This window comes from Heliconius melpomene, chromosome 6 (assembly GCF_056956725.1).
Source record: "Heliconius melpomene rosina isolate 202511_hmr_F chromosome 6, ASM5695672v1, whole genome shotgun sequence".
Taxonomy (NCBI): Eukaryota; Metazoa; Arthropoda; class Insecta; order Lepidoptera; family Nymphalidae; genus Heliconius; species Heliconius melpomene.
In genome coordinates this window covers 4,431,012-4,446,708 of record NC_140394.1, presented here as the reverse complement: position 1 = coordinate 4,446,708, position 15,697 = coordinate 4,431,012, and the positions used below count along the sequence as shown (strand labels likewise).

General features: G+C 33.4%; 1 protein-coding gene across 7 annotated transcripts in view; it reads left to right on the top strand.

Moving 5' to 3' along the window:
- The window catches only part of LOC146538156 (uncharacterized), a 91,040-nt gene extending 76,325 nt beyond the window's left edge, over positions 1 to 14,715 (top strand). The window contains exons 4-14 of one of the 7 annotated variants that reach the window (XM_085186435.1): positions 602 to 648; positions 860 to 999; positions 1,171 to 1,197; positions 5,195 to 5,353; positions 6,491 to 6,547; positions 8,695 to 8,761; positions 9,833 to 10,356; positions 10,466 to 10,661; positions 10,997 to 11,118; positions 11,386 to 11,755; positions 12,019 to 14,715. In XM_085186435.1, coding sequence (XP_085042561.1) covers positions 602 to 648; positions 860 to 999; positions 1,171 to 1,197; positions 5,195 to 5,353; positions 6,491 to 6,547; positions 8,695 to 8,761; positions 9,833 to 10,356; positions 10,466 to 10,661; positions 10,997 to 11,118; positions 11,386 to 11,755; positions 12,019 to 12,479 — 2,170 coding nt within the window. In that variant the 3' untranslated portion in view covers positions 12,480 to 14,715. Of the gene's footprint in view, positions 1 to 601; positions 649 to 859; positions 1,000 to 1,170; positions 1,198 to 5,194; positions 5,354 to 6,490; positions 6,548 to 8,694; positions 8,762 to 9,832; positions 10,357 to 10,465; positions 10,662 to 10,945; positions 11,119 to 11,385; positions 11,756 to 12,000 lie in introns of all 7 variants that reach the window. The other 6 variants (XM_085186433.1, XM_085186439.1, XM_085186434.1 and 3 more) reach the window with 6 other exon arrangements.
- Positions 14,716 to 15,697: the final 982 nt, after the last annotated feature.

Below are 15,697 nucleotides of genomic sequence, written 5' to 3'. Positions count from 1 at the left end.
TACTGCTTTTCATCTACCTTGAGAGAGATTTATCATAAATGTTGAAACTATAGTTATTATAAGTACTATAGACCATATAGCACGACTGCAAGCGCTGTTAGGTGAATCGTTTCTACTCAGTGAATGTTTATATTAAAGTTATTTTGTTTCCCCTGAGCTGGTAAGACACAGTGTGGTGAGCGGGGAACGGAGTGTCTTGACACTACGCTGTCTCTGTTTTCTTATGTGAAGATGAGATGAATATTGAAATGTATCTGACTTAAAGTAATTTGTTAAGGATGCCATTCTAATTAAGGCCATTTTTACATCTAGAATATTAGAGGAAGTGGCCAGTTAGACATTTGCTGTCAGCAGTATTAACTGCATCATATTAATGAAATGTATTTAAAATGGACCAAAATCATTGTAATTGTTTGCAAAGCCATAATGTGAGTAAACGTGATGAAAGGATCATCATCAATAATCATAAGATTATTTAGATGAATATTAAAAGAAATACTATGTACTTCTTCTTTTATATTTTTCAAAATCACTCGTATGAAAATTCAACGTATAGTAATATTTAAGCGTGAAATTAAAAATATATATGTTTTTGTTACAGCTGTCTCAGCCCCCGTTCTGCGTATTTTTACGAGTTCCCTCCTAGCGGTGAGTAATGAAAAACAGCCTACAGCCTCAATTGTCTAGAGATTTCTTAATCAAGTTAATGTAAATCTAGTGACATTTAGAGATTTAGGGTTCATAGTAAAATTACCTTTCCAAATATTTTTCATATTTAAACATTATTTAAATTTTTCTTTAATTTCTTTTCTCACAAATTTTATTAAAACATTAAATGTAAACTAATCTGATTCATTAGACAATTGCCTTGGTACGGCTAAGAAGAAAGTAACAACTTTTTCAAGACTATTACGAGGCCTAAAATCTCATAGGAAAGAAAAACACGGTTCCTGTTCGCCCAAACATTCTCACAGTCCAAGACAACTGCCACCACAGAGGGTAAGAAAAGTTTATATATTTGTTTAGTTTTCACGTTTGGTTAAAAAGCAAAAACATGCATGCTTCCTAGAAATATACATACCCATATGAGTGTAACATTCAATACTGTTACCCAAATCTATAGAATTTCACTAAATTCATCTTACGAAAACCATTTTGAATCATTTTAAGGTCTTATCTGAAAGAACTTTGAGTCAGGTAAAAATACATATTATGTACAATTATTATATAGTTAGAACGAGTGTGAAGAAAATAGAGCTACTAATGCTAAACTTGTGCATGGTCCACCCATGAATAATATAGCATGTCCCGAAGTTTTGGTCTTAGACTGCAAAGGCCTCAAAGGACGAAAGCCTTCGGCGTGTTCAAATGAGTGATAGTTGTATTTGTATATGGCTAGCTTTGCCCGCCATTGTTCTGGAAAATAGTTCAATAGAATTATATTAAGTGTGTGAAATTTATATATATTTATTTGAAATAGCTGTTAAGAAGTATTTTTTACATTTATAGTGAAATAAATCAAGAAGAAATAAGAAGATGAAAAGCTTAGATGACATTTAATGAATAGTTTGATAATTTGTTTTTTTTTAAACTAACGATTGTAATTTTCTCATAGTACGATTAGTCTATAAATAGTATTAGCTTTTTTAAAGTGTTATATGAATTTGTAATCAATTAGGTTTTTTATGATTCTTTGATAGAAAAACAAACGAGTATCCAGACCATTATCAACACAATATTATAACATCCTTAGACACCTTAGACAAAAAAACACATCACCGATATATCATCGTCTTCCATTAACACACAAAAAGAACGAAGTTCCCCACAAAAATGAAACAATAACGGGACGGGAAGTACCTCGATATCTTCATGGAAACAAAAGGTCCTCAACGGTAACGTAACCGAATCTTAGCGAAAGTATGTTCGCTCGGCGTCTGCCTTCCTTTTTTCCATACATTCTCTTCCCCCATCCGCCATTATGTCGATCCGGCGCGACGCCGGTCCTTCTTTGACATGCACTCGCAGCAATTAGTATGACGCGACGTGGAACCATTTGTATGCGTTGCTGACATGACCAGCTTTTTTAGGCTGAGCGAGGAGTTGGGGAATAGTTTGTCTAAGTGGTGATTATTACAACTTTGAGTCTGTCTGTCTGCTTGTTAGGAGTGTGCGTGGAGTGTGGAGGTGTGTTTGTATAGTCAGTACTTGTAAGAATATGCAATATACATATATACTGAATATTTTCTTTCAAATCCAACGCTTTAAAATTTAGTTTTTTATATTTATGCAACTTCCGCGATAGAGTAGACAGAATACGTTATGCTGTCTCTATTGAGTGGGACGTGATTGCATCATGATTCGTGGAACCCAACGCTGCACGACCTTTACTTTACGATAACTTTTTTCTTCGTGTGTAATTTAAACTTCATTTTTAAACCGTTCTCAAGTCTGAGATCGATCTTGAGATGCCGTTTTCTTTCATAAATGATATCTATGAATGAAAACGGATAAGATATCATTATTTCTTACCTCTTAAAAAAATTTCACACGCGTCTCATCAAACTACCAACTTCATGAACTCCCGAACACGCAACTCATCCCGACCGAATTAAGTGCTACATTTTTCCACGTTCTCCCATATTTATTAATCTCGAGACGTAAGGGCACGTCACCGCGCGCCGTTGAGAAATGACGGCTGCCAAAGTTAAGTCGGTTGAGCCAAGACGGCGCCTGAGTTATAGCCGTTTGTTGGCAGAAGGGATGGAGGCCATTAGGGCGCGAGTATAATCCTTATCGGGCAAGTTGCACTTAGGATTAGTCCTGTCAGAAGTTGCTTTTTTCGACTATTCTGGGGTTCTGGGGCTTTGTCCAGCTGTGATTAGAGGATTAGGGGAATACTTTATGGATTGCTGCTGGAATTTTCTGAGACGGATTATGACGATTTGCTTTAGGTTTATCAAATATTTACGGTGGTCGGTGACGGTTTTTTGTAAATGGAGAACGAAATTAGGAGCTTCGTTATCAAGAAAATATTTAGTCATTAAACTTAGCTCTGAGACCTAGCACCTAGGACGGCGTTAAATTACGCCACTCAACACACAATGCTTCCAGAATTTGGTGGAAAATGGGGAGCGCTCAAAGGGTATCTTAACACTAGACTCCCTCTGCCTACCCTAGTACATGCGGGATACAACGTATAGCTAAATGAAAAGAAAAATATATTTTCATTAATATTTTGGCACACCTTTTTAATGTTACCCTTTAAGTTTACCCGAAATTTTTTGTAAAAAACGTTCCTCATATTCACATCAAAGTATTCATATTCAGTTTGTTCCATATTTTAATTACATTCACTGGACTTGACCTGGCAACGTTCAAATAAGACTCAAGTTTTAATATGAATGTAAAACAAACCCAAATAAGCTCACATAGCTAACGTACAAAGAAAATAATCTATGTCAGTGGCATAGCTTTGAAAATATGACTACAGTAAACGTGATAAATGCGCCCCAAGGAATAACTTTTGTAGTTGCGCAACTTTAAAGGCTTCACTTTGTCCAGATATCCTTTGTTGTGTAGGGAATAATTCGAAAACTCAAAGTGTGGTCCAATTACATTTGCGTTATGGATTGTGATTCATATTGAAAGAAAATATTAAAATAGATATTTATTAACTTTGACTCGACGCTATATACTTAACTAGCGGCCCGCTTGCGGTTTTACCCGCTTAAACTATGTTATTATTAATTTCTGCCTCCATGACTACGTCTTAGTGACGTCTATGCAAATTTGAGACTCCTAGCATTTGTAGTAACGTTTTTTCATACAACCTTTCGGCCACAAAAACAGAAGTCGAATATTGCAAATTCCCGTCTTAGCGAGCACCTACGTCCTATAAGTAACTCCTATGCAAAATTTGAGATTTCTAGCGTATGTAGTTTCTGATATTTCGTGATGAGTGAGTGACCTTTCGATTTGATATATATATAGATTTCCTCGAGTGGAAATCGAACTTACAACCTGTCGCGCTTACAGTCACACGCTAGTGCCTGCCCCACGACTGGCCATCATAATTTCCTTAAATTTATAATATTGAGAACAATATTTACAATGTAGGTAAATCATAAATCATTCTCACTTAGCGAAAAACGTTGAGGATATCTGCATCACAATGAGGTTTTATAGGCGTAGATCGATTAATCATAGGTCGTACAAAGCTCGCCCATTAGCTTCGCACTTGATAAGGGAATAATGTGACGGCGACAAAGACCGTTCCTATACGGACCCGGAACCGTATTCGGACTCGTTGGAAATTTATAGTCCTATCATTTTCACATACATTGTCATTACGCTCATAACATTGTGGATATCTTTACCTTATCTATTTTTGCTTTATGGTACTGTATTTTTAAATTGTTTTCTTAGCTAAACTTAAATTGTATGTAAAAATGAGAGTGTAGTGCTTCGAGCGGGAAAGTTGGAACGGAGAGTTTTAACACTAGATTCCCCCTGTCTATCCTCGTATTTAGGGGATTTAGCGTGAAGCTGAAAAAAAATGTTATGATGTGAAATGCTATTAAAATATTTATAATCATTTAATATGATTACCTCAGCTTCGTTAATTCATCTAGTTTGTTAGTAACACAATACATTAAATATTTGCGTTCAGGTTTCGAATCAATTATGTTTAAGCGGATATAAATAATATTTCCATAAAATAAATACAAAAAGCACAATTAATAATCCACAATCTCTGTAATTTTGCATAATTTATCATACAACGGCGAGGCCGTGATTTGTGTAAAAGTTTTGCTGCTGCAAAGTTAACTCCGTTAACTATATTGAGGGTAGAGCTAGCAAGAAAAATACCTAACTGTTATTGATAAATTACTGAAACTTATATTTACTTTGAAAAAATCACTATGATTTAACAGTTTAAAAATTTCCAAGGCTCAGCTAAATTGTTTATCTTTGTGTTTTAGATTACAGAAGCTAGATTAAATAGATAAACATCAGTAGGTAATTTAAGCAATTAATTTAGAAGGTATCTAGTTTGCGTAGTTAGAAGATTTAAAGCATAAATTCTTGTAATTCTGTGTTCGAAAATGTTACATAATAAGTTCATTTAATATTCTACGTACTGGAGTCACCCGATAGGGGACTTGTGTGATAATATTTACCTTTCCTCCAGGTTGACACACCGGACAGCGTGCTACAAAGTGGCTTGGGCCTCGGCCCTGGCCCAGATACCGTTTTGAGGTCCATGGTTGACCCCAGAGACTATGATCGCCTCCGCTTCTTTCAAATGAGTGCCGCCCAACCAAACACCTTCGAAGAAACTATACATAGGGTGAGCCAGCGTTTTCCTGCAATGAAATATATTTGAGAGAATCTGTGTCAATTCAAAAAGTTGATAAGAAAAGTTAAAGAAACTTTTCTAATTGAATTGGGGGTAATATGTTTATTTTGTCATTGAAAACTAGCCAACTTACTATACAATTTATGGCCTCGTTAGGTGAATTTTATATCAACTACACAGTATCTCTCAAACCATCAGCGCAGGAAAACTTTCTGTTACGCTCTGGACGGCAAACTTCTTAAATTTTTCACAGTATACGTTCGCCTATATTTTATTAAGTAAATAAGTTTTATTATTATGGGGTTGAATATATATTTTCATCAATTTAGTGTTGAAATACATATCTTTATATAAGACTGCAGTCTTTTTCATGATAGGTACAAAAATGATAATATCAATTTTAATAGTTTTTTTTTTCTATTTTTACCGGACTATGTTTAATCATTTACACTACGTTTGCCAACAGAGTTGTAACAGAATTCAAAATTCAAAATTCCTACATTGCCTACATTTTTGGTTTCCATTTGGTATGCTCAAAGAAAGGAGGTGGATCTATTTACAATTCATATATAATTTGCCTATTTTAATATCTAAATGTAATCGTATAAAAAAATGTATTTTGTATTATAAAAAACTGACAGCACGCATTGCACATGTCTGTAGCGTTTGAAATGCACGAATTTGCACGAACAGTTTTTCGGCATGCCATTTTTTTATGTCAGCATGATTGTTTTTTTTTAAATTTTGTGTTGTTCAAATATATTTATATGCATTTTTGTACGTAATTCGTTAGTTTGTGTCATTTGCAATTGCTATTAAATAGTATTTGCATTTAGCTACGCCAGATATTTAACAATTCGTTATATATAACGGTAGAAACATTATTTATAATCATAATATAATTAACAATGTTTTAATTCTAATTTTGGTTAAACGTTAGTTTACTAGAAAATGCTAATTATCACGTAGAACGCATTAATTAGGCTATGTACATACGTATTATGTGTATATAAATGAGAAGTTTCTCGATTGTTTTTCTGAGTGACCTCACTCAAACGTTTAGTTTCCATGTAATTTGTAGAAGTAGCCAGAGCAGCTAAATGATTAATGAGCTTGTGTTTGTTCCAGTTAAAAGTTCAGGAAGCTATGAAGAAAAAAGATAAATTAGCGAGGGAACAGGAAGAGGTAATACTTTATAAGATTCCAGCGCAATTTAAAAACTCCCTTATTATACACGCTGACGCACGTATTTATCTATCACAAATCTTATCACAATCGATTTAGCAATTTAGAACATTTTTCACGCGAAAACATGCAAACTTAGTGATTTAGCACTCACATTAGAATAATTAACGTAGTGTAAAAGAGTCTTTAATCCTGTGATTTCGTTGGGCGTGCGCCGAGCCTTCGGGTAATCATGCCCTAATCTTAAGCTAAGCTTATTAAAGGCAGTTGTATCGCTTCCATACAAAACTTTGGAAGCCCTTCACCGAGTACGTTTCGCTCGTAAATCTACGGTTCGTGAATATTAAATGGACTTAAATATTTTAGATTTCTCTTGAATTTCGACTTTAATATGTCTGCTTAAAATTCATTTTCCTGTAATTGTCGTTCATTTGAAATGAAAATGAAACTCATCATTGAAGTCGATCATTGAAATTTTATAGAGGTAATAAACAATTTTGCCTAGTTACAGTGACCTCAAATACAAGTAAGCTTAGCTTCAAATAATAATAATAAGGAAATTGCTTTAGTTAAACTACTAAATAAAAAAATACTTACTTTATAATAAAATTTAATTGTAATTTAATGTTATAATATTAACAATATGTACTCGTAGTTAAATAGAAATCCAATATATCTATCTATCTTTCTTTAGGTTATCGAAAGCTGACTGCATCAACAAATTTTCCTATTAATTTCGTTACCAAGTATTTGGTAAAATATGCAAAAACAACAATATACACGTTATTTAAATATCAATTATGAACCGTTCTTTAAAGAACGCAACCAAAAATTACATGTTAATGTAATAACCCTTTTGAAAACGGCTGCACAACTTTGGATACGGTTTTTAAAACTGAACATTAATTTGATATAATGATTACAAAATCCTATTCTATTCCCTGACATGAATTCTCATTTGCTCGAACCTCGCAAATCCCCCCATTTGCTTGGCGTGTCGGCTCTGGCAGAACGTGCATAAATTAACTTAACGTTCAATACTTTTCTACTTACGTGAAAGTGGTCGTTTTTATTACAGCTTCTGAATATTTATATCCGTGTTCACAAATACAATGAAGAAAACACATTGGTAGTTGTCTCAATGTTTGAATTGTTAAAGTTTTTTCTTCAAAAAAAAATTATTTCCCCCGGGTGGGAATCGAACGCACAACCGTCTCGTGTGTTGCTGCGGCCTCAATTATTAATTTCTTATCTATATTTTTTACAGTACATTAACTGAGCAAAGATATTATAAAGATATGTTCTCCTTTAAATAGTGTTCTTACATTTTCTATAACATAGTAATACTTGCATAGATAATTATAGAAATATATTAAATAGAATTCAAGCTAATATAAATATTTTATTTAAATAATTAAATCTCCCTTGCAATCTTTTTTAAGTAGAATATTAAAAGATTGAAGAAGCAAATGATTGGTTTTCATCAAAGGCAGATAGATATAATCAACATTTCTATGAAATCTTCGTTATATGCATATATATAAATATTATATTTATATATTGATCATTAACGGTTGAAAATGAAATTATGGTTCGTAAAGCCTTGAATATTTACCCCTTTTATTATAAATTCCGGCAAATAAACTCAATGATCGCTTGAGCTTCAACGTTCAGTGATTATGCAAATCAGATACCTTACTTTGGCCTAAAATTATAATCTCATTACCGAGAAATATAGTAGAGTTAACGCCTAAATCATAATGTCGACGTTTTTTGTGTTTAGGGGTTTTAAAAAATTTTCGGAATATTTTACTTTAATAATATCTGAAATTAAATGCAATGTGATACCTTCGTGGCACAGCGCGACGTTTTATTCTGACTCGTATTTTTAATACTTCGCTCTGGTAACAAGGCAATGCTCTGCGTTAAGTTCTGCCACTCAATACGCAATGCTTCTAAAATTCTGCAGAAAGTGTGGAACGGAGTGCCTTAACAATATGTTCTCTCAGTCTATCTTGCTATATGCGGGATTCTGAAATATTTTTTGTAAGACTAAGAATACAAATTGGGATTGAAAAAATATTTTTATTTAATTTTAGGAGCGGCCATTTTAGGAGCTGTAAGTAAAATAATCGTATTTGTTTCAGATTTTACGAGATATTAGACACGGTCTTATGAACATGGGACGAGATGGAGTACGCGGCCCGTTCGGAGGTATCGATCGCTTTGACTATTTATTTATTAAGTCTCATTGAAGTTGTTATTTTGTAATTACCATTAAATATTAAATTTAATTTCAATAAAGCTTAAATTATAAGGAACAACAAAAAAGCTATAATACTCGATATTTTTTTAAGATATTTTTTTTATAAAAACAACTACAGATTCGAGTATAAATAACTCAACTTCAGTAGTCGCTTAATAAAATGATTCAATTTGTATTTTATATACGAGAATATGAACAAAAGTTAATAGAAGCTACAAAATATCAAATTTTATGTTCTATTAAAAGCCATCTTTTCTTTTATGAGCAATATCTTTAGCAATAAAATATGAAACAGTTACAATTATTATGACATTATTGTTAATATTATTACTATTTTAGAACAAATTGTATATTTAGAAGACTTGTAATATTTTGACTTATTCATGTTTTTATTTTTCAAAGAGCTATTTTTATTTGTTTTCGGCGCTTTTTTACTAGCAACTACTTCTTATGTATATATGTATATGAAGAAGTCAAAATATTGAAGCTTCTAGATGAGAATAATGACAGCATGTTGCTTGCACTATGTTTTGACACTTAATTTATTGGTCATCGTTGCGGAATGCTTATTATTGATAATGTGTATTGATTTATCGTCCGGCATCATTCATTCGGTCTGCTTTCGATGTGCATCTTCCATCAGTCATGTTATAATTGTTTATGCAAATAAGAAAACAAAAGAGAGAAAACTCGTTTCTCATATACCAAGTGATTGCCCATAAACACGTGTTGCATATTGTAAACGGCAAACGCTAGTGAGATCATCTTCATCCAACAACAAAATATGTTTAATTTGCGACAAAATGCTGTTATGCATGTTGTTTTAAAATATTTTGCATCAACCACGCACGGCTTAACGATGTTCGTAAACAGCTTACCCGCAGTGTTGTCAGTGAGAGCGCCACTTTGTAGGAGGGATTAACCGGTAAACTTTTTTTCAATATTATGTTAGCACGTATATTTTATTTTGCACTTTTAAATTATGCGCCTTCCAAGCCTAATTGAGGACTCGTTTACAGACGACACGTACATGTATGACGACGAAGCAAGAGGTCTCTCTGGTAGGGGGCATTGGTATGACGAACCGCCATACGAAAGCGATCCTGAAGATTTCCTAATGGGTGGAGGTGCTCCAGCCGCTTCTTTTCAAAATGGACGTGTGTGTTTTACCCTAAATCTGAGAAACGAGCCGAGAGGCGAAGGAGTTATATCGTTAAGAACCGCTGGAGATATAAGTTTAGCGAGGGCCCCGCGGAGAGGATTAATAATTCCACAAAGCGGCCCCTACCCCACCACTGTGATACCCTTGCGGACGGCGCGAGATAGGGAAAGCGGGGATTACGCCGCGTCCGATATACAATCTATAGGCTCGCGGTTATCCGCCATATCGCTAGAGTCGAGCCGATCGGAACGAGACTGTAGAAGAGGTTACAGGCAAATGTCGGGCTATCGGATAGGCATCGATCCCTTATCACCGGCGTCCTCGGATTATGAAGATCAAGAAAGCGAAACAGATTCACAACATATAGCAACTGTACATAAGGTAACAGTAAATTACCTTAACTTTGGGATCATTACCTTAATAAAATTTAAAAACATCCAGCTGCATTTGATTTCACTTCCTGTCTAATGTGTTTTCTACATAATTCCAGTCAGCCGAAGAATGTGAAGGAGTTTCAAATTTAGCGGGCAAAGTAAGAGGGCTCCGGCAAGATGTTCAAAGGAAAATATCAAGATTAAGACAGGAAAGGGGGCCAGACGTACCCCCCGACCGACGCACAAGTGGCGATCAAGCGTTTCCATGTTCTAATAGTTCTTTTGAAAGTCTTCCCAGCGGCTCAGGCAGTAGTGAGTGGATTTATTAAGTTTTTGTCTGTGTAATATAAAAATATTTGTAAATAAGTTTGTCTTTCCTTTCTATGTACCATAATGCCCATTATTTATGTCACAGATCTCATGTATATATTGTTCCCCTACAGCTAATCTTGAATTTCCTACTAATTAATAAGCTTTAAATAACAGCAAGAATAGCAGAGTTAATGTGTGACTTCAGGTATTTAAATTTCATTGATCATTTTGGCTAGATGTAACTTGTTATTTAGGCCTCTAAGCAAACTCATATTTATGTACAGGCACCCAGGCATTGGTTCGTGCCGGTAGTAATCATTCGTCTCTCTCGGCAGAAGAAAACATAGAATTAAGTCCGGCGGGGCGGAGTCTGCTCGTACCGCAAATGCTGTGCCGCGCTCGAGCACTCGTGGATTACATGCCCAACATTTATGAGAAGGATGCCTTGAAATATAAGGTAGCCATTTATTAACTTTTCTTTTCAAATATTTTATAATTAGATTCGAGACAATAAATACACTAAAGAATTAAAAATACTTAGGTACATATTAAAATAATTCATGTTTCTAGAAATAATAGGTAATATCTAAATCGGTCAAGCGTTATAAGTTTCATTTAACACGCATGAAATGTTTGCTTTAAAGTAATTGAACTTTCGAATAAAGTCAAGTTAAATTACTTATGAAATTTTAACTAAACTATTTATTATTTATTTTGTTAACAGAAAGGAGATATTATAGAAGTAATCAATATGAACGCTTCCGGAATTTGGCGTGGTGTTTTGAATAATAAAGTTGGAAATTTCAAATTTGCACATGTTGAGGTGCTATCTGAAAGAGATACTATGAGGTCAAGATCATCTAAATGGTGCAAGAGTCGTGAAAGACTTTGGGAAACAAGACCAAGAACAGTCGAAGAACTGCTAAGAAGAATAGATTTACCTGAGTATATGGTTGCTTTCTCGCGTAATGGCTACGAAGATATAGAGTTATTTAAAGAAATTGAACCTTCTGACTTGGACTATTTGGGGATCATGACACCTGACCATCGTACGCGTATCCTTGCCGCTGTACAATTGCTGCACCAGCTTGAATGTGAGTTTAAAATATAGATTTTTCTTTTGTTAAAGTGATAAACCTTACTTTATAATTGTAAACTGCGATTTATGTATAATATGATTAAAAAATATAAATTAATGTTAAAACCATTGGTACTTATCATTTTACGAGTACATAAATTATGATTATAAAGTTGCAAACTGCTCTGTATATCTTTTACCAAAATTAAATTATTAATATTTGCCTTAAATCAAAATTTACATTATTAATAAATAAAGTAGTGTAAATTATAAAATTAGGTGGCGAAGGCGAAGGTGAAGGAGAGGGCGGTGGCTCCAGCTCGGAGGGAGGTGATTCACCGTTTGGTCGACGTCAATTTCCTCGAGATTCTGGTTGCTACGAAGCGGGAGTAGGCGTAGGTGGAGTCCGTGTTCGTACTTCACCACTCGTCCACAGGACTGACGAACCGTCCCACCGACCACCCGAGCCGGCTCCAACAGCGAAACGGTCTATTAGACGTCGACAGCCTGATGACGCTGAATGTGACAGAATTGAGCGATATCCTGGCACAGTCGGAGAGAAAGCCAACGTGCGCAGCGGGGGGCTCCCAGGAGGTGCGAGGGACGACACTTGTGAGTCTGACCACAAATTAAATGTTGTTAAATTTGTTGCTGGAGGCGAACCTTGTGCATCCGAAAAGAGCAGCGATTCTGGTGTCAGCAGCTCTTCTTTGAGCTCAGCACACCCACACCGTCCCTGAGCGAGGGCCGCCGCGCCCGCGCTGGCATAGACGCTAGCGCGGGCGCGCGCGTACCAGCCGCCGTCGCCCGCCTCCTCCACTGACTACGAACCTTCTGATCAGAACACCTTGTGAACTGTGGAAGAGTATTCTAAATGTTACTGGGAATATATTAACTATATAGTTAAATACCCTTTCGTAATTTTTAATTTACAGAACTTTTTTGAAAGGCCTAAATATTTAGTGATACAACTCGACTGCCGTTTTTCTTTTCCTTTAATTTTATACGGATCTTTTTGTCGTTAAAGTAAAATGTATTTAATATTTGAATAGATATTTTAGTCTATAGTTAAATATATAATTTGCCAATATAAATGGTGAAACTCCAATAGGTGTCCTAAATATTTACGACATTAATACTTTTAGAGATAAGACTGAGATAAACGTCTGATCAGCTTTATATTTTATTTTTATAGTTGAATTCATGTCTTTTAATATATTACTAAATAGATACAATTTTAATAGCAATCAGTTTATACACTACACGACTGAATTATCAGAATAATATCACTTTTAAGTTACGCTACTGTAATGTGCATTTACTGCTAATATAAAGTTCACTTTTTAAAACGTATTAGTACTACGTAAGAGAGCCTCGACTTTAATAAGATAATCTTTTGAACAAATGTGTCTATAACTATACCTAATAAGTAATATTATGGCCTATACAAATTCATATTTGTCTTTTTTTTTATTTATTAAGGCTTTTTACTAACTTAATATCAAAGTTTTTTTTATCGAATTTTGATAATTGAACATGTGAATATTTAGTTTAACCTAACATTGTTCAGCTTTGTAGACACTTTCATCAATTATGAAAGCATATCATGGTTAAAACCAATCATGTTATAGTATTAGTTGCTAATACTTTCAATTTATTCTCTGTTTAACGAAATAATAATATATTTTTTATTAAATACCGATTACTTTTTATTAATAGACAAATAATTATAATATTGATTTGGAAAATATATGAATTTATTAGAGATTTGACGTTTTTTATAATTTTTTGCATATATTAAAAAAATGCCGCCAACTATTTCAATATGTCACTTTGACATTCCCTTAAACAGAGTATAAATGTTGAATGTTGCATTTAATTTGTATTTTATAAGTATCGGCAATAAGCCACTTGATGGTGTTTGATGCGTTTTGAGCGCAATTTTTCATAGCAATAATTGTATATAAACAAATAGATAGGTTAATTATTATATGTTAAAAAAATTTTGTAACTTTTTAAGAGAGCTTTATGCGGTATGCCGCATGTACATAAACGGTTAGTGTGTAGGTGACGTAACACGTGAAATTTTGAATTTCACTTGCAATTATATATAAAAGTGAACTCCTCATATATTTCGCATTAATAACTTCAATTATTTCAATAATAACTCAAAAAAATAAATTTCTAATAGAATAATCTGATGCAATAATAACAAATTATCATATTATTATTTTTCGGTACTGTGGGAGGTAACAAATGCTATTTATTAAAATTCATGGTCCGTATCTCTTATGAAGGAAGCAATTTAAATCTATAAAACATTAAGGCGGATAGTGTTACAGCATCTCTATTGCATACATTAGAGAGATTTTACTGTAGACGCGCGGCACCTGGCGCCGAGTCAACACATTATGTTTCATACTTATGACAGTCGATTTAAAAATACGAAAGCTTGAAAATTTTAAATAATATTTTACTATTTTTATTCTGTTTAACAGATGTTTTTTTTTTTAATTAATAAAATGCGATCATCGGTGTTCACTTTTGTAAAGAAATTTGTAAAAAAAATTTATTAAAAATCTCTTCGATTGCGACCGTGTACTAGTCCGAATAAAATGTACATAGATAAATGTTTGTTACCTGTATATTGTAGATAGAATATTATTCTTTTGACAATTATTGTATATTTAGTATTTTCATTCTTTATTAAAATTAATGTTAACGTTATTATTTATAGTGAAATTACGTTTAACACGCTCAGGTAGAATGTTTTTATGGATTTGTGAATTTTTACTGTTATAAGAATATGTGATTGCGATACTTAACTTTAACTACAGTTTAATTTTCTTAATTTTAGCCACAATGTGCAGGACTGTCCTTTTTTAGCCATATTTATATTTTTTTAAACAAACATTATGTGTAAGTTTGGAACTTTACAAACGTGGATTCTAAATAAATAAATCCGAAATTAATGTGTGTTTGTAGTTTCATTTATTTTTCCATTTAAAACTATTCCATCTATTCACCTACGATATGAACTTAGTAAAATATAACGTTAAAAATAAAGTTTTTTTCATATATAAAAGAAAATGGACTTTGCTCTCTCTAATAATAGCTAACAATAATTAAGTACTATACGAGAATATAAATACATAAATACAATTCATTTTGTTAATAAAAATTAAAAAATAACTTAAATCATTTATTTAAGTACCTAATATTAGTAACTCAATAAATATGTTTATTTGATACTATAAGCTTATAGTTTATAAAAGTTCCTTCTAAAAGTTGTGATATTTTAATACATTTTTGACATTAATGATATAAATAGCCCCAACCTCGCGACCGCAGCCTTCGAGTGTTTATGTTGAGAGGTAATAAGTTTTACGACTTCGGTATATTGTTCAATATTAAACCAAAATATTTAACTTGGAGCCAAGAATAAATTTCAAAGTAAGTCTTCAATTTCATCTAAATTGTTTATAAAGCCACTTCCTTATGTTCTTTTTGTGACGGTACGTCAAATATGAAAAAAGATTCAAACTCGAATTCTAATAAAGTTAAGACAATCTACGGCAAAATAAAAATACATAAATTAAATTCTAGTCTATCCCTGTCGTGGTGCAGAAGCACAGCTTGTGACTGTATAGGCGATAATTGCTGATTCGATTCTCATTCAAGGGATTGAATCATCATTTAATATTTTCATTTCCTCGATCTGGCACAGGTAACAAGGTTAACTGCAGCGTTAAGTGCCACCACTCATGTATCAAAAAATACGGCGGAAAGCGGAAAAAGTGTTAAACACTTACAATATTAATATTAATAAAACCTACATATATTTTTCTTTGGTCTTAGGTTAAATACGATGTTTAGCGCCACACAGCATACCTTACAAAACACAGTAATTATGAAATCACTCAAAAATGCCACGTTCGCATGACGCTGATGCACGCTG